The sequence below is a fragment of the Argopecten irradians genome, chromosome 8 (assembly GCF_041381155.1).
Source record: "Argopecten irradians isolate NY chromosome 8, Ai_NY, whole genome shotgun sequence".
Taxonomy (NCBI): Eukaryota; Metazoa; Mollusca; class Bivalvia; order Pectinida; family Pectinidae; genus Argopecten; species Argopecten irradians.
In genome coordinates, this window is record NC_091141.1 from 33,630,228 (window position 1) to 33,651,080 (window position 20,853).

Consider the following 20,853-nt stretch of genomic DNA (forward strand, 5'->3'; position numbering starts at 1 on the left):
TTTGACTCATGCGCGTCGCCTCAATGACACGCTACGTCCGCTTGACCAGTGACTTTCTCAATTATTTCCTGTTTAGGTTTATGAAGCACGGCTAAAGAGTGACTAGATAAATCTATGTACGGTAAATATCCTACTATCGTGTTCTCCGAAATTCTCCCAACTGTTGATTGGCTGTTAGATATTAAGGAAAAGTTTTAAAAGTTTTCCAGCAGACAATTAAAATAGTAATTGGCATTTCTTTTGTGTACTGTCATGTTCTCTATGACTGACCTCCTTTTTCTATTAAGGCTATTATTGTTTTCTGATATTTACCGTAAATATAAATATAAACAAGATACATTTGAGGATGCACCTTCATTATAGCGGCCATTACAACAAGATACCACACATTTCAAAAATGTTTGTTATAATCGTTACACAACTGTTGTGTTTTATCACATCGGTATACACACTTCACAATAATATTTGTCCTGTAAGGTAAGTCTTTATTTATCTATTTATTTATTTTATTTATTTATTTATTTATTTATTTATTTATTTATTTATATATTTACTTATTGTTATTAAATTTTACTATTTTTCATTCATTTTTTTTCATATAGGACAAAATGAAATTGTTCCTATTTCATATTTTGAATTAATACTGGTAACTTTCGTATTAAAATCAAACTTTAAGAAATACAGACTAAAGCACCTTACAGCTGGTGTAATTGAACGACGTTGATCAATTCATTTAAATAGATATCTGATTACTGTGGCATTTGATCTATTGCATGCAAGAATCATTAACCAAATATATGATGATAATGAGATCTTAGTTCTTTGTTATTAAACAAACAGATTCCTTAAAGATGCTCCACCGCTGACAATTGTTATTTTTTCACTATCAAAAACAGCAGCAGACTATTTGGTATTTTTCTTCAGTTACAAAAGTTACTTACTTTACACTATTACCACCATTGAAAAGTTTGAGCTTCTAATTTTACTTTAAGATAAAAATACTTTAAATAATTAATTGCATCCTTAAAAAATTCCATGCCACTATGTTCTATATAGAATGAAGTTCTGACTGCGAATGCACCAAAAGCAAAATAAATTATTTTATATTATTGTTTGTGTTAATCAGACATATATATACACGATTAAACACCAATTGTTGTCCAAATGATGAGTATCATTTATAGTCTGTCGGCGTTGGAGCATCTTTAACAAACTTACGTCCTAGTATACGTTATGGATGCACTAATGTTTTGTATACCAAAGTCAAACCTGTATAATATAATATTATAATGACCACACAATCGACAAAGAAAATCCGTATAGCCAAGTGGTCAAATCGACCATTATGAACCATAACAATGTTGTCATATCGATCAGGTGACTTTATACAGAGGTATTCGCTAAGGCAGATTTCACCGTATTATCAATGGTCTAAGTCAAATAGAACTAGTTCCAAAAACTTCAGTGGTTTCAATATAGATTAATACATCATAGCTTGACCACAAATTCTTCAATGTTTAAAATAGGATTGTCTGCCTCGCCTCTCTGTCCTCTCTGTAATCTTGAACAAGAAACAATAATATCCATTATGTGGAAATGTCAAGAAGTGCAAATTTTTTTAATTTTTTTTTACAAAGTGTGGAAACACCCTTCGACGCACTTATTATTCCATATTTCTTTAATTAAGAAAAAATCCTTTTTGGTTTAATTTCGCAAAATCACAATCAGATTTCATACAAAATAGACAATGTAATTCTCATTTCGATTAAATTCTATATATAATGATAATATATATTTCATTTTCGTGTCACACATTTAAAAAACATATAGAATATACATTAAAAATGTCCGGCCAATATTTGACCTATGAGACACGCATACTCAAAATATTCAAATATTATACAGTGAATAAATAGGTTGTATCGAACGTCTCACATGAACGTCTCACATGTGATATAACCTGATAGATACATTCAAGTATTGTTTCACATTATTAACCATTATAAAATGATAGAGCGTCTCTTTTTCATAAATAAAAATACAGATTTACTTAAAATATCCTGCAATTGCATTTCATTCATTAAAAATTTTAATTTTTCTATAGTTCTTAAATTGTTAAAATTTGGTCTGCCTTTTCAAAAAGAACATTACGAATGTCTATATAAAATTCACATTCACTTAAAAAATGTATTTCAGATTCTAAACAGTTAGAGCTACAATATTTACAAGTTCTATTTTCTAATAGAGTCACTGGACGGTTAAAGCGTAAATGTAGATGTCTCAATAAAAGATTAAATCCATATGTAGCAATCACGGAAATTAAGGAATACTATAATATTCAGAACTATATAATTAATAGCCAAGGTGAACAAGAGCTGCAGATTTTTAAATATGAATGGAAAAAAATGGATGACTCTGGTACAGCTAGCTGAATAAAGTTATCAATATATATATATATATCTTTTTATCAATGCAAAATAATTTTAAACCTTATAATAATTGGTATAATAATTGGTATGATAATTATCTTATAATCTTTAAAATACTGCTCTTGCTAACCCAGCCTCATTTCTGCTCCTGGCACCCCCCCCCCCCCCCCCCCTTCCCCCCCCTTCCCCCTTTTTGTACCCCCTCTCCCCTCCCCCCTTTTTTGTATCCACCTTTCCCGAATTCCCTGTTTCCCACACTTCTCTCTCTCTATTTCTTCAACTCTTTCTTCTTCTATGTTTGTTTGTTATTGTCACGTGCAGGTGTCTTATGTGTAAGTTTGTATGGTTGTATGAAAATGAGTGTGTATGTATGTAATCTATAAGTCATGATATGAGTCTGTGCGTGTAACTTAGTCTATAAATGTGTATGAGAGTTAAACTTTTAATTATCAATTAGTGGAGGGAAGTACTCATGTATTATAATTCATACAAATAAAGCTTTATAACGGCCTGCTCCTTTTTTGGCAATATATTTATATGTCTCAATGTAAAACGAAATACATGCATAATATGTGTTATGTATCTTGTTTATATGTTATATAACTCTGTCTGATAAAAATTTGGAAAAATAAAATAAATCCAAAAAAAAAGATATATCATACTAGATAGAGACAAAAATGGTTATCTGCATGTTAATCTCTGGTGATACTTTTTTAATAAACATCTCAGACGATTAAAAAAATGGACGTATGTTAAACAAGTGAATATTTACGATGGTCGATATCAGCCGTCACATTATCTTTTATTAGTGGCACGACTTGTACGTGTATATTTTTTTAATTTTTTTTTTACATATTTGTACGACTTCTACGTGTATATTTTTTGAAATTTGTACATGTGCAAATTTTATATCTGATATCCATTAACATTCCATACTCGGGCAAATATATAGAAATACAACCTTTGTTATTTATGTTGACGTTAGGTCACCTGTGTGGTGTAAATTGGTTCGGCATTTGGCTGGTAATTCGATCAAGAGTCCCACTCTTGCATTTTAATATATATATATAAGTTAATTTTCAACAGTAATACCAACCTAGAATTTATTATTATGAAATATATGTGTATAAAAATAATTGTAAGATATATTGACAGAGGTAAAGATGTAAAGATGGTATGTCTGGAATATCTGGCACAATTAAAGCCCTAGGAAAACAGTTACATTTATCTGTAAACTGCAAACGTTTGGTACATGGTTTATTTTGTGTTTCCCAAATCATCAAAATGGAATGTTAATGAATATTAGATATAACATGTGTACATGTACAAATTTAAAAAAAAAAAAAAAAAAAATTGTACAAATCGTACCATTATCAAAAAATTAATGTGACAACTGATATCGACCATCGTAACATATTCCATATATAAGACAGATGTTTCCACAGGGATGGTATTTTCGCGATTTTCCGGGCCATCGCTATGATTGCTAAATTTTTCCGCGAAATGTTGACAAATAGTTGACTCATTATGTCCTAAAAGTGAAATCACGAAATTTTGACAATATTTAATTTTCACATTTTTTTTTAAATTTGAACTGCGTAAATAGCTGGTTATACGGTATTCACGACACATCCTTGATACTCCAGGGGTTACTATCACTTACTATCTCTACGCCACTGGAACGTGTAATAATAAAACTTAAGGCAGTTCAGTAGAATAACACTGATTAATTTTTGAAGATGTACAGAGAGCGACACTCAATTTCAAAAGCTTACAGTAAATGTACCGTTGTTCGATTTTTTAAGATCATTTAAGGGCCAAACTACATGTTCTTCCGATATCGCATACAGAAACCTTCTGACCAGCCATGATTAAAGGACCAACCATTATTCACACAAGGGTCTAGTTTGAACAGTTTAACGTCCTACTAATATCCAAGGTCATTTAATGACATGACAGGTGTTAGACGGCGGAAGAAAGCCGGAGTACCCGGACAAAAACGATAGTACCCGGCAATTGCCCAACATGGGATTCAAACTCGTAACGCAGAGGTAGAGGCCTTGTGGTAATATGTCGGTACATCTCCGAAACCTAGGAACTATCCGACTGTGAAAAAACTAGTCAAATGCAATTGTACGTCTACCAAAGAAAACAATATTTTTTCAATAGTTCATACTTCTTTCGGCCGCATTAAATGCATATTATAAGCTTGGATAAATATTAATATTATCGAGATAAACCACTGCGATTAGAATGTCTTATAATATTCCATGAAGGTGTTTGTGATGAGCATACACTACGATTTGTGTGTTAAAATTCCACAACATACAAATCTATCCTTATCATTCTATCTAATATAGTGAATTATTATACCCCTATAAAATAGTTTCTATATAAATACTATTGGCCAAAATGCCAACAAATGAATTGCTCCATCGAACGGTCCAAAGAACTGTTAGAAAACCGACTGTTTAAATGTGCTGTTGGACCGGAGTGACATCACACATACAATTTGTGACGTCAATGCAATATTTGAGTCAATGGGTCAAACAAAACAGTTATCGACTGGGTTTTCGGGCAACAGATGATTTGTTGAACACAAACTGTTGCCCGAGGCTTCGAGTCCAGCAAATCTTCTGTTGCAATCAACCCAAGTCAACAACAATATAATATTTAATGTTAATAAGGGACTCTTTTAAGAAGGATCGCCAGGTGTTTTATAGCCACGTCTCGTGCATGCAAACGTACGTATCCCTATTTAATGTCGGAGCAAACATCGTAGAATACACAATGCAAAATACAAACTCACGTGCGGTTTGATTGACATCTGTCAATTGTTACGCTGATGAATTAGCCACTCATGTGCAACATTACAATTGATGACGTGATGCTTACGTTGTGATGCAAACATAATTCTAAGTCAATGAAAATGCTCGTTACATTCTTACTTTGAATTATTTCTAGAAATCAGTGGGGAAATGTGATGGTGAGATGTTTGTTTTATTCCTCAGAGAGCGAAGAACTCAATTTTACCACGACTATGACTACCTAGTTGTTCCCTGTGATCCGATAGATTATTGGTTCATACCTTCATGTGAAGCTTACAATGCTAAGCGAATGTAAGTATGGTCTTCTTACTTACCATCTAAAAATTCAATTCGTCTACTTTTAAGGTCCATTACCTTTCCGATACAAAAAATAAAAGTTTCTTTTAAAACAATATTTACATAAGAATAAATACCAATGGCCTAAGAGGTTACAACACCATGCGTGATTTCGTGTGAAATCAATGTTAACAGTGTAGATTCATATTATTGTTTTGCCGCTGGAAACATTAGACGACCCGCGTTATGAAAATGAAGATTTGATTTATTTTAATCAAATTGTTCAAAAGGTGATGCTAAGTGTAGTATTAGCAGTAATCTAATAAATATTTACATTCCCTTTAAAAAAAGCCGTTTTGGAAAGGTAGTGGCCTAAAAGAATTTAAATATCTACTTTTAACAAGAACGAGCACAATTTTGTCATGACTTCTTCAAAAGACCAAAAGATATATAGAGAAGAATGCTTATAAATCAATTCAATGATGTACTTATGCTATAAGGTATGAAAATTCGTGCGTTTACAATAAACCAAATTTGGTTATTGCACATTGATTTGTATATTGATCAATGTATTCAGAAACGTCATATTTTGATATTTATTTTTGAATTTTGAAAACGGTCGCCTTTAGGTCGAAACGATCCGATATGCGCCATACCACTTTGAAAAATGTGCGTCAAAAATAGTCAGAAGAATATGGCTTAGTTTTTCGGTCGTTGTTTTGATATAATTAGGTTATATTCTCTTCGGTGTCAGATCAGACTTGCTAAGTTCTAGATAAATATATACATAAGGTCAAACTTATGCTTGGTATATTTTCGTTTTTTTAGTTCATGACGTGGAAAAATTAGCGGCGTGGAAATTTTTCGCTGATTTCTTTTAGATTAAGTCTCCGCGAATTTATCAACGTACAAATAAATAAATAACTGAAACAAAAAGATGAATAATGTATCAAATAATAATACTCAGCACAAAGCTAACAGTTTTAAGGCTGACTTAGCGTAATGCTCATACGTGAAAATGTCCACGTTTATATAGTAGCTATATAAATATGTTGAAGAGACGCTAATTCTTTTGAAACGCACTATTATTTTTTCTTTGTATTTTCTAATGACGCCTTGCTAATATATTCTTGTTTTATCAATTTTGATTTAGAGTAATGTTTTTATTATTTTACAATAATATACTCTACAATACTAAGTATCAAATTAAATTTGTCACATATTTGTCCACATCATGTCCATTATTGTTTACACTCTTAGCTGTTTTTTCCTGTAAAACATTTATTGAGGGCAAGAGTAATTTTTACTTCATTTTCTTTCAAGTATAGTATACCTGCATTAAATATTTTTTATCATTATAATTTATATTTTTTCTTCAAAATGTCAATGTTTATAATTTCACGATTCTATATTTCTGTCAATAGTTATCAATTAACAACACGATCCAGGAGCGTATACGTAACAACTGACTACGAGTGTTGTCCAGGTTATATCCAACAAGGCGATCAATGCATACAAAGGGAAAATCAAGGTACTATAGCATGATTTTATCATTATATTTATTGATTAATTAATTACTTAATTGATGTATTTTATTTCATTTATCTATTTATACATTATTTTAATTTTTTTTTTTTAATTTTTTAGTTTTTTTTTAATTTTTTAGTTTTTTTTTAAAATCTTATTTATTTATTTATTGTATTTATTTATTTAAAGTAGAACCCGCTTAATTTGAAATTGGTCATATTGAAATAATGCTTTTGAAATTTGAAATTGATAATCATTCCTTTTCACACATATCCATTGTCTTTCTCATGGGTGCTATTGAAATACTGCTTAATTTAAAATTGATTATAATTCTTTCTCATGGGTTCTATTGAAATACTGCTTAATTTAAAATTGATTATAATTCCTTTTCACACATATCCATTGTCTTTCTCCATGGTTCTTATGAAATACTACTTAATTTAAAATTGAATGTAATTCCTTTTCACACATATTCATTGTCTTTCTTGGTTATATTAAAATCTGGATAATTTGGATAGATATTCTTTTCCCAAGATGGCTTTAATATAACCGGGTTCCTCTGCATCTATATGCAATTCATGTGGTATCGTGTTCATATTTCTCTATCGACACTGGTACTGTTTAGATACGGTTTAAAGTGCGCCATTTGTTAACTTTAGATGCTCCACCGCTGACAAATGGTATTTTACATGTATCTCTGTCAAAAACAGGAGCACACGATTTTTTCTTCAGTTACAAAAGTTGCTTACTTTACATCATTACCATCATTGAAAAGTTTGAGCTTCTTATTTTATTTCAAGATAAAATAAATAAAAATAATTAATTGCGTCCCGGAAAAATCCATGACACAAGAAATACCAAAAGCATGGTGAATTATTTTATATCACATATATCATATTTGTGTTTGTTAGACATATATATATATATATATATATATATATATATATATATACGGTTAAACATCAATTGTTGTTCAAATGATGAGTATCGTTTATGTTTTGTGCTTAAATAGTGCATTTAAATTTGTGGTATCTGGATAATATATCTGAATGAGATTATTTCTGATATATATATATATATATATATATATAACAACAACAGAATTTAATTTTTTATCATAATTATTGATAGGAATTTCCATTCAATGCTTTAATTCGCGAATCTTAATCTTCGCGAACTTGTTTTTGAAATCAAATTCGCGAAATTTAATAGCGACGAAAGAAAGTTGCTTTACAGTATACGAATTTGAAACTCGGACACATGTATCTCGTTACATTTTTATCCCCCGCCCAACGAAGTTGGCGGGGGATATACAAATGGGTTCCGCCCGTCCGCCCGTCCGTCCGTCCGTACGAATGGTTTCCGGAGCATAACTCTAAAACCAGCAGAGATATTTCCACGAAACTTCATAGACACATTGTTCTTATGGTCTAGTAGTGCCTTTTGCTATTTTTAGGTTTTCATTTTTTGCATTTTTCCGTAACCATGGAAACATTGCTGAAAATATAATATTTTTGTACCATGTTCGTTTCCGGAGCATAACTCTAAAACCAGAAGAGACATTTACACGAAACTTCATAGACACATTGGTCTTATGGTCTTAAAGTGCCTTTTGCTATTTTAAGGTTTTCACTTTTTGTACTTTTTTTCTGTAACCATGGAAACATTACTGAAAATGGCAGATTTTTGTGTAAGAATCGTTTCCGGAGCACAACTCTAAAACCAGCAGAGATATTTCCATGAAACTTCATAGACACATTGTTCTTATGGTCTAGTAGTGCCTTTTGCTATTTTTAGGTTTTCACTTTTTGTGCTTTTTTCTGTAACCATAGAAATATTGCTGAAAATATCATATTTTTGTAGCAGGTTCATTTCCGGAGCATAACTCTAAAACCAGCAGAGATATTTCCACGAAACTTCAAAGACACATTCTTTTTATGGTCTAGTAGTACCTTTTGCTATTTTTAGGTTTTCATTTTTTGCACTTTTTCCGTTACCATGGAAACATTGCTGAAAATATCATGGTAAATGGTAAATGTTATTTTGCAAAACTCCACCCATCTTTGTGTATATAGTTTAATATAAATGTCAAGGCTGTATACCTGATTCAAAAATTGCAGCCCCGCTCTACTTGAATTATACTCCATCTGTCTTTGGCTCAACTTCCTTTTTTTCTGGTTTTTTTCCTACACATAAGTCTCCACAATCAAACTTACTTCAGCTTTGATATCTCCATTGGCGGGGGATCTGAATGACTATGTCCTTTTTTTTAATAAAATATTTTTTTAAATGTTGGAACACAGTAGTCATTCGGTCACTATGCCCCCCTCCCCACACACACACATACACAAAGAAGAATTCTCTGTATCAGGTATGTTTTGCTTCGTGCCTTCAGGCTGTGGCGTTGATGAATATAGAACAATGGGTCAATGTGAAGAATGTGACTGTGTTTGGAGCAATGCATATACGGGATGTGCCCAGGATACTGGCTTTTGTTTTTGTAAACCCGGATACATCGGACCAAAATGTGAAATCGGTAAGTTATATACCGTATAGCCTGTTAATTTCGTAACGAGGATCTTTTCGCCATTTCGCGGATCAGCAACGTGATCGCGAAATTTTGGTCCGTGAAATATTTAGAATTGGTTGAATGATACATATAATGTATTCTGTATTTGTATATTACAGAGGTATCTGTCCTTGCGGGTAGGTATTGATTGTGACGTCATGTATTTGCAAGCGTAACGTCATACTTTTCGGAGAAAACGACGTGAATTGCGCTCAAAAAACATGACGTAAAAATCGATACCTACCCGCAAGGGCAGATTACTCTGTAATATGCAAAGAGGGAATCAAATCGTACAATGCTGATTCGCTAAAATTTACTTTTCCTATTTTTTATTACCAATCGCGAAATTTTTGGCCCGCAAAAATAACGGACTGTACAGAATATTGCATATTTAACTTATATCAATAAATATAACTAAATGAGTTCAGATTCAAGTATGAATAATTATATCTGGAAAAAATATAATAAAAAAATCATTTCACACCAACAATGAAAGGTATTAAGCCCCCTTATTCATTAGCTATATATTAACAGTTTGTACGAACATTGTTTCAATAACTATATTTTTGGGGATATCATCGTAAAAAATATTATTGTGGTTGGTAACAATTATTTATATATAGAATCTTACATAAGAGTTCATTTCATATGAGATTTTTTGAAACGAGTCTAAGAAGTTTTTAGTTTTTATTTTACTTTTTATCACATATCTACAAATACCTACATAAGAATTAAACGTCAAAATGTATTTCGAAAATCAAGCAGAGACCGACATTTTGTCCCGCCGTCCCCGGAATCCTGACCTTACGTCATTTTACCTGACGTCATTTTATTGTTTCTGTCTGATGTCACAATGAATTTTCAGCCAATGAAAATCGTTCTAGGTCATATTACACAAGTGACATATGCAAAAATAATACACGGGCGAAATCACTGGATATCAGACGAATTTTGTGTTAAATATATATATGCAACTGGTATGTTAATGTTGTAGAATGTCCCGATAACTGGTTTGGGCTGGATTGCCGATTTGAATGTGTTTGTAAAAACAACAGCGTCTGTAACAAGACTGATGGACAATGTCCGTGCTCTATGCCTGGATGGACGGGAATGACATGCTCTGAAGGTAATCCTGGAAAAAAAATATTCTAGTGTCATGTTCTTTTCACAGTGAAGTAATGCTTCAAGATTATTCTTTTCATGTGAATTTCACAATCTTCACATTCATAATTTTTTCATGCAAATTTTATGCGAAAAATTCACTGTAAAATATTTCATATGATTTTTTTCTTGTGAAATTCAAGTGAATGTTTTCTTGTGAATTGATGTGCATTTTTTGTGAAATTCATGTGAATTTCTTTCTTGTGAATCTATGTGAATTTTTTCTTGTGAGACTGCGTGTATTTTTTTCTTTTGAAATTCACGTGAATCTTTACTTGTGGAATGCATGTGAAATATAATTAATATAATAAAATGACCTATAAGGTGTTGTACGTCACAATTTGCCCTTATACAGACATGTTATAATGTTTTTTCTTCAAAGCTTGTCCCACAAACAAATACGGAATGTTCTGTGCCGAGACGTGTGACTGCCCAGACCGGTTCTGTGATCCTGAGGAAGGCTGTATCTGCAACCCGGGCTACACTGGGGAATCGTGCGAGGAAGGTTGGTACAAAACACTTGTAACACGGGCTACATCGGAGAATCGTGCGAGGAAGGTTGGTACAAAACACTTGTAACCCGGGATACACCGGAGAATCGTGCGGGGAAGGTAGGCATAAAACACTTGTAACCCGGGCTACACTGGGAAATCGTGCGAGGAAGGTGGGTACAAAACACTTGTAACCCGGGCTACACTGGGGAATTGTGCGAGGAGGGTGGGTACAAAACACTTGTTACACGGGATACACTGGGGAATCGTGCGAGGAAGGTGGGTACAAAACACTTGTAACCCGGACTACATTGGGGAATCGTGCGAGGAAGGTGGGTACAAAACATTTGAAACCCGAGCTACACTGGGAAATCGTGCGAGGAAGGTGGGTATAATAACACTTGTAACTCGGGATACACTGGGGAATTGTGCGAGGAAGGTTGGTACAAAACACTTGTAACTCGGGATACACTGATGAATCGTGCGAGGAAGACAGGTACAAATACGCTTGTAACCCGATATTATGTATAGTCGGAAATTGCTGTTTCATAGACCATGCCCGAAAGCACCATGCGACGAAATAAATAGAGCACTGGAGCATGTAAAGCCAAAACATTAATCGAATTGTTTGATAAATAACAATATTGATTTGTCCATTCCAGTCTGTCCCCCTTCAAGCTTGACATACGGTCCGGACTGTCGGGAACCTTGTATGTGCCAGCCGCAGGGATCCGAAGGCTGTGATCCGGTAAATGGAACATGTTTCTGTAAACCCGGATGGGAAGGTCGCTTCTGTAATGATTGTAAGTTTTAGTAAAGGCATTACCTCCCTTGTTTCGCTACATTTAATTCCAGGACTTTTAATACTGTTTTATTATGTTATTATCATCATTCTGAAATATTTAAACCTTCAGTACCACACCATACGTAATGCATGCATAATACATGGTAGTAACACATGCAAATACATTATAAACCAAGTTTCTTTTCCTTCTTTTCCTAATTCCGCGGTTTCCATTTCAAATCAAGTTCGCGACAATTTCCTTTCGCGGAAATATTCAAATGATGAATTTTATCAATAGACATAATGTGATATAAACTCGTGGAGATAAACTTTAGCGAATTTATTTGGATCGCAAGAGTCGCGAAAGAAAGTTTAAATTGTATTAAACTGACTATCTGTACTATATATATAAAGCTACTAATACTGTTTGCTAATTTAAGGATATTGTAACTTATTGAATAAAGTAATAAAGATTACGTTCATTTCAACATATTTCTTCCCGTTTCTGTTTGAATGATATCATACTTACCTAATATTCCTAATAAATAAAGTACAACCACCACATTTGTTTTTCCTGTTTGCTACTTTAAGGATATAGTAACTTATTCAATAAAGTACTACGGATTATTTTTATTTCAACATATTTTGCTGTTTTCTATTTGAATGGTATCATATTGTGCTAAACCTATTAAATAAAGTACTAACACATTTGGTTTTTCCTGTTTTCTACTTGAACGATATAGTAACTTATTAAGTAATTACTACCACATTTGTTTTTGTACTGATAATTTTCATTTCATCATATTTATTCTGTTTCCTCATTAACAAAAATAGTAACTTTTAAAGTACTACAAAATTTGGATTAAAGAAATTAGTAGCTTATGAAGAAAAGAAGTATCATATTTGGATTCTGTACTGATTATTTTCATTTCAAGAGTTTTTTTCTGTTTCCTGTTTGTAGGGTAAAGCTAACTGGCCATTAATTATTGTACAGACGGTTATTTTCGGGGATCAAAATTTTACGCGATTTGTAGCGGGTTTTTTTTTGCGATATCACTTTTAGGATATATATGATTCAACCAATTCTTGAAGATCATTTTTTTGCGATCATAGCAATGTGCCGCGAAATAGCAAAAATGTCATCCCCGCGAAAATAACCAGCTGAACAGTACTATCACATTTGTTACACAAACTTTCCTTTTATTTACTGAAGTATGTAGTAATGAGACCTATGGATCATCATGTAATGAAACCTGCCAGTGTGAGGAGTATCAGAAATGTTTACCAACAACTGGACAATGTGTCTGTCCGTTAGGATTCTCGGGAGAATCCTGTAACACAAGTAAGTGTGATATCCTCAATCTGATCAAAATACAGATCTTTATCAACATATCGTTTGATAAGATGATATGACAACATCCCATCAGGGGTCACGTTCTGGTGACATTTCCAATAGTCAATTTTTTTCGATACTCCAGAGGTTCCGATCACTCACGATCTCTACGCCCCAGGACTTCCTTATAGTATAACTGGAGGCAACAGAACCTTTGATGTACATCAAAAGAGCCGAATAACGATACACTGTGGTTGACTGTGTGGCTTTGAAGTCGGATGTCTCTCTCTCTCTGTAGTCTTCAACGGAAATTGCAGACCTGTGATTGGTTCATATTTTATTGATCTGAGCTGCCTTCAGTTTTACAATGAGATAATCCAGGGATGCAGAGATTGTAAGTGATCGGAACGTCTGGAATATCGAGGATAATCATATTGCTGCTTCCAGAATCTTGGAAGTGACTTACAGGGGACAAAATCGTTTGAAAGAACCGTCAGAAGTATTCTCCGTGCACATAGTCATCTCGTCCAAAGATCACAATAAAGCTTAATATATATATATACTGGGACGAAATGTCGGTAGCTGGCTGTAGAATTTAATCTCAAATTACATGTGATAATAAAACGTGACCCCTTATGGGATGTTGTCAGATCCTTTTAAAACTGCCATATTGAGTACTTATGTACTTTTATCTAAATTACAATCAGATTGTGTTATATTACGCATATTAACTTGGGCATCCCTTAACACAAGGAGATTACCGTATTTTAGCGCAAAATTGATTTTGATCAGTTTAAGGCAGTGAAGAATATGCACCCTTTGTACAAATGTTGTGCGCATGGTAATGTAATCAGAAAAATACCATTATTGTTATCATATTTGAATGCAAAATGTTGAAATATTATTACTACTGAAATATATATACGTTAACAGTAGTTATGTAACGGTTATAAATCCTATTTTAATGCGTTTCTCAAAATAAAGCCATAAAATGATGTATTTGAGTTTATGATAAAATGTTCCCATTTCCCGTCGGTTTCAGGTATTAATAGCACTAGTACTATACCATCAGAAAGGGGAGACTACCGTATGCCTCTGGGTGGAATTCTGGCTTTGGTCGTCCTCACGCTTATCTTAGTCATAGTGGCTATTGTTATAGTGATACTGGCTAGGTAAGCATTGCATATAGTATTCCGGACTTTTGACTCGTTCGTGCTGTTTATTAGTCACTGCCGTCTTGACGCTAGCCTGGTATTCTTGACGCACTCGCAACTTCTCGAATGTAACTGTCGCATATATATTATGCATTCTAGGAGTGCCAATTTCGGCAAAACATAAAAAAACCATTTCGGTGTAGTTAAAGAGTCATTTAAATGTATAACATGAAAATAATTATTTGAAATTCCATCTCGATACTTATATACTATTATATATGTAACAACGGGTAAGATGTAAGAATTAAGTTAATTTTATTCGGAACAATTCATGAACTACATATACACGTTATAGACGGAAATATTAACAAATCTTGATTGAAACACCAGAAATTGAATCCAGTATGAAATTTAATGGAATTTCTTAAAAGGATATTGCCCGGTGTATCTTAAAATGTGCTACATTACGTTTTTTTTATACAATCATTTGTTTATCATTACAATCTGTAATTATTCATTGCGTTGTCTGTTTATTTAGACGAAACCTCAAGAAAAGGAATCTGGAAAGAAAGAAGTCACGTAAAGGTAAGTTGGATATTTTTTTTTTTTTTTAATTTTAAAACAGATTAAAATAGATTTTTGTTAATCTATTGTCTTTTGCGTCTATTTTCTGTTTTAACATATACCTATGTTTATTGACATTTGCTATTTCGCAATTAACTATCATAAATTTCCAGAGCGTAAAAATATGCTCTCTTTTTCATCTTTATAAAAAAAAATGTTTAAATATAATACAAATGGTATTTGTTTTCCAGTTGAACGTGTAGAACGGGATGGAAATCACTATTCCACCGTTGATGAGGAGGACGGAAACGTTCACGTCAATGATCAACATAACTCGGGAAACGTTCATGTCGATGATCATTATAACTCATTTTACGACCAACAACCACTTCAGAAGTCCACGGAAACCAGTCACCAAGCATATGACCAAATGAAAGTAATTTCTGGGATGTATGACAGTTTCCATGGTAATCAGGCTACCATGGTGATTAGTGATGACTATGACAATGTCAAGATGACCAATCCGAATGCTTCCACTCAGTATGACAGCATGATACCCAGTACAAGGCAAAGAATAACAGAAGTGATTGGTAGCGAATACGACAGATGCGAACTCGTACAAACTGATAACACCTAATATACTGTTAATGTGGATAGGTTTTTGCGTGCAGATATTTCCTAGTGTATCTATTTACGTAAATACAACTAGCCAACAGTTCGCATAACAGTGCAACATGCAAACATATTATTTATTCACGTGCCAAAATGTGCGCTTATTGATGTTCGTCCGTGAATGAACTCGTGTAGATGTAATTGAAAGCGCGAAATAAGAAAATAAAAGAAAATAAAAAAAACGTCGCGAATAAATCCTACCAGTATATTGGTGGTTTGCAATACTCATGTTGTCCGAGAGTGTCTTGCATATTTTCTAATGCATAACGCCTTCATGGCGTCACGGTGTCAACAAAAAAAAAGTTGTTTTCTCGGTAAAATTTTGAATGGCAATTTCAGAAATCAGACTGGTATCAAACGGTGGGATTTACTTAAGATATCGCCTATACATCGAAGTATGACTCGGAGAACAAATATTCGTTGATTTGTGGCTAGGAAGGATAGAGATACTTTACCTTCGGGATCACAGAATGTTCACATACATGTATAAAGAAGTCTTATTAATTGAGCGATACAAACCTATGTTTTTACATCTTTCCATTATTTCGCCATCTCTTAAAAAATTGAACCTTGTCTGGAATTCGACCTATATGTGTAAAAGTACTTGTTATTGTTTTTTTTTATTATTTTAGCCCCGCTTTTTAGATTCGCAATTTCATCATGGTGTGAATACATGATGAAACAATCATGATATTAATTATACACAATGATACTTTTATGATGTAAACAAGTGATAGTCATACATGTATGATGTTATAATACACAATGATACATTTATGATGTAAACAAATGATAGTGATACATTTATGATGTTATAATACACAATGATACATTTATGATGTAAACAAATGATAATGATACATTTATGATGTTATAATACACAATGATACATTTATGATGTAAACAAATGATAGTGATACATATATAATGTTATAATACACAATGATACATTTATGATGTAAACAAATGATAGTGATACATGTATGATGTTATAATACACAATGATACATTTATGATGTAAACAAATGATAGTGATACAAGTATGATGTTATTAATACACAATGATACATTTATGATGTAAACAAATGATAATGATACATTTATGATGTTACAATACACAATGATACATTTATGATGTAAACAAATGATAGTGATACATGTATGATGTTATAATACACAATGATACATTTATGATGTAAACAAATGATAATGATACATTTATGATGTTAATAATACATAGTAATATATTTATGATATTCATGATTCATAATGATACATTTATGATGTAAACAATACATATCATTGAAGTGCAATTACATTATGTGTCATTGTCTTACGTTTAACACTTTAAAGTATTTTCTGGGGAAAGAAAGACAGCCATGTATTCAGTAAGGTACCCATGGGTCACTCTTATACTTTAATCGCAACATCTTTGAGAAATTTCCGTTAATCTTCGCCAATATCCGAAGATTATCGGAAATCTCTCTGAGATGTTACGATTGTCCCATACTTATCCACGTCACCTTGATTAAAACACTGCGCAAACTCATCACGTAGATGTTTTGACAGTGTGAAGTCATTCTGTCTTTGCATATTATGGAGTTATTTGCCCTTACGAGTAGGTATCAATGGTAAAGTTATCAATTTACGAGCAAACACTACGTCTTTTTCTCCGAAAGACATATTGTTGAACTCACATAAAGGAAATGCAGCAGGGCATATTCACCTTGTAATTTACGGAATATTAAATTAATAATTGTTTCTTTCTTTTTTCCCTTTTTTTTTTTACTCTTTTTTGATTGATATTTGTTTCAATAATGTCAGTTAACAGTATCCAGTGACTCTCCAATTCATCCGCACTTTTACTTCCTTTGTCGTACCTATGAACTTATGTCAACAGGAGAGGTCGTTTTATAGGCTCGTCCTGTTGTTCAACTCCTATTGATATGATATAAGACAATACAATAATCTGAAATAATGAAAACAGCTAATTATAAAATGCTTCAATGTAGAGAGGAATTTGAAATGATCTTGCATTTATCATGTTTGGTTTTAGTTTTGCTGTAAAATTCAATCCCAGCACAAATCAACATTACATATCGTTCTCTAATCGGCTAAATTTTGGTCTTACTTTTTGTTATATCGAAATTCTTTATCTATGTGGATTGAAAAACCTTCTTGTAAAAATTCGAAGATACACGAAACCTAGGATTCTTTTGTTTATCAATAAGAGAAGTTACTTGTGTTAAAAGAACCAATACATTATCAATGAATACTGTAAATCAACTTATTGTCGCATGCACATTAAATTTTGCGTTCAATATCAATCGCTGCAATGGAGCTAATTCTGTAATATGCAAAGACCGAAAATATTTATATACCAGGTATCTTAAAGGTGATAAAAACAGAAAGGACATGGAAAATGAGATAATATGCTAGAAACATTTGTAATGCCTATCTAAACATATACCAGTTTGATATTTGCTTATATTTTGTCTCTAAATAGTAAAATTAATGAAAGCAATCTTCACATCTTTTCGACGACAGATTTTTTTCTATGACTTACCTCCCTTGAGTTGTGACGTCATCTGAGACAATCAACTACCGGAAGCTGGTGTGCCGATCGCGGAACTGTCAACATGCATGTGTATTTTAGCCACATGTCTTAGTACTTACGGAAATACACACGGTGAAAAATATGTTATATTTCGACTTATTGGGTAGCGTGATTTATCCCCTACATAATGACACATTATTGACGTCATAACCTATGAAATGACGTCACTACATGTAAATAATGATGTCATTAATGTCGCGGGTACATATGTCATGTGGCGTATGGTGTGCCAGGGGTTAAACCACGAATGAATAAGTAGTTCTTTCCTATTCAGTCCACCCTGGAGTAATACGACTGTGCATGTATGTAATTTAGTTTACACATAAAATTAAACGAGGAATTTTGATATACATAGAATCTACTGGTAATTTTATGTGCGAAATAAGATCGTAGCGAAAATGGACAATTATAGGAGATTTCAGAAAAGATGGCGTGACGTCACAGAAAGTTTACATTCGGGTCCTCAAAGGTACAAACACGGTATGGCGACTAATAAAAACAATAACAGATACCAGAGATATAGTATTTAAATCTCTGCAGATACGTACATCCCTGCTACACAATCGATACGTTGACAAAAGCATACACTTTCTTACTTGCAAATTCTGATTTCAAAATAGTTTCTTATTGTTTCAGAGGTTACAGACATTTATATTTACAATTGTTTATTGCTAAATATATTTGTTTAGATTTAGTGTTGAATCCAGCTTGCGAAGCGGTGCCGGGCCGTCACACGTACCCGCTTTTTGTTCACACGTAGAAAGCCATGTTGTGAAAAAGTTATGAATAGATAATTGATTTCAATGTATAATATTTCTGTTATACACGAAAAATCTGTTTATAACACTATTTAATATAAATATAACGAAATATGAACCACCTGGCCAGACCACGGCCGCTCGTGCATGGCTTCGCTGGTAGATCACCTCGGGCAACAGCCGATAGTTGGAAAATTAATAATATTTATACGTAATTACCAACACATATCTCAATAAGTAATTGTAAAATATATATATTTCGTTATTTAATTCCCATGTATATTTAAATGAATGGTATAAACCACCGTTACACATAAATGAAGATATACATGTATGAGTACGTAGACGTACAGTATGGCTGCCGATATCTCGAAAAATAAAATAGTGAAATCGTTCAATTGTATGAGTTTATTTTTTATTTTTTTAATCACTTTTATTCCATGTGCCGTTATGTAAAGTCCCAAATTGAGGTGATATTACTTTTAAAGTGAACAGTCGGGCAAGGATGGCTAAAGTCGGTAAAAATTGTGTGAATGTATCCAGTATAATTTCTTATGAAGTGGAATAATAAAATCTCTCGCCAAAATCTGTCTGCGTACGAAGAAATTAATTTAAAGTATAGGAATCCTAATACGTCCTCCCGGCTGACTATGTCCGTGGTTACATTTACACGCAGCCTCGCTTTCAATGCTTTCAACTTTCCTTTACTTTAATGGTCAGAACTGGGAAACGTAAGCAGAACTTGGCCGTCGTATTAATATGTGAGAACTTCTGGAAGGCCAATGAACGCATTTAGACTGGTTTTCTTTGCCCGACTATTCACTTTAAATAATTTGAATACATGTTAGATAGACTACATTTAGATTTATGAATATAGCTACAATGTAGATCGTAATTACTATAAATGCCGACCGGGACACATTGCGCACGGCTTTAAGAATTCAAAATACTCGAAGTTTTGTTTAAAAATATGATAAAAAGTAACTATAAAATGACTCAATTGAATGTTATAAACTAAATTCCAAAATTTCTAACGAAAAAGTTAACCAGAATACATAATTTTGTGACTATGAAAAATGACGAAATTCGGGATCTCGGCAGTATTGTACGTAATGGCTGCAGTACGCTTGGGGTATCTACGAAGGCAAATTTTAATTTGGTCATAATCAAACATCGTAAGGTGTTTTACCAAGTAAGACTTAGAAAACAGTAATTGCTTATTAAAATATCAGTGTAATTTTTGGTGGAACTTGGAATTTAATTTGTAGTTTCTGTCAATTTTGTAACTTCTGTCAATGTTTATACGTAGGTCTAATGACGACCGTGTTTTTTTCTCATGGCGGTAGAAAATGGAGTATAAACGGAGTAAAATATATAAATACCAGATGTTTATATCTAAATATTATTGTTAAATATTTTTATTTACCCTTTTTACAATTAAAATAACGCAATAGTTCTCGGATTGTCGTACTATTTATTACAATAAAATGTAAACAAACATCGCAAGCGGCTGTTTTCCCTCTATGTTTATGTGTAGATATACGGAGTTGTACCTTTGAGCGCCCGGATGTACCTTTGTGTGACGTCATCGCCATCTTTTCTGAAACCTCCTATTGGGGCCCACCTCTTTAGACCTACGTTTTGATAGAAAAATCATCTGTTACAAACATACGGAGACATGAAAAATACA

General features: G+C 32.9%; 1 protein-coding gene across 1 annotated transcript; it reads left to right on the forward strand.

Moving 5' to 3' along the window:
• The first annotated feature begins 353 nt into the window (after positions 1-353).
• LOC138330163 (platelet endothelial aggregation receptor 1-like) lies at positions 354-19,564 on the forward strand. The gene is made up of 11 exons (XM_069277585.1): positions 354-477; positions 5,441-5,548; positions 6,958-7,064; positions 9,456-9,596; positions 10,624-10,755; positions 11,173-11,295; positions 11,944-12,084; positions 13,279-13,407; positions 14,441-14,570; positions 15,091-15,137; positions 15,368-19,564. The coding sequence occupies exons 1-11, from the start codon at positions 398-400 to the stop codon at positions 15,751-15,753; spliced, it is 1,524 nt and encodes a 507-aa protein (XP_069133686.1). The 5' UTR covers positions 354-397; the 3' UTR covers positions 15,754-19,564.
• The last annotated feature ends 1,289 nt before the right edge of the window (positions 19,565-20,853 follow it).

Bases quoted from the DNA above. Each gene is read 5' to 3' on its own strand.
- LOC138330163 (XM_069277585.1), top strand. From the start codon at position 398: ATGTTTGTTATAATCGTTACACAACTGTTGTGTTTTATCACATCGGTA. The intron at 7,065-9,455 runs GTACTATAGCAT...TCGTGCCTTCAG, and splicing joins CATACAAAGGGAAAATCAAG to GCTGTGGCGTTGATGAATAT. The intron at 9,597-10,623 runs GTAAGTTATATA...TTAATGTTGTAG, and splicing joins CGGACCAAAATGTGAAATCG to AATGTCCCGATAACTGGTTT.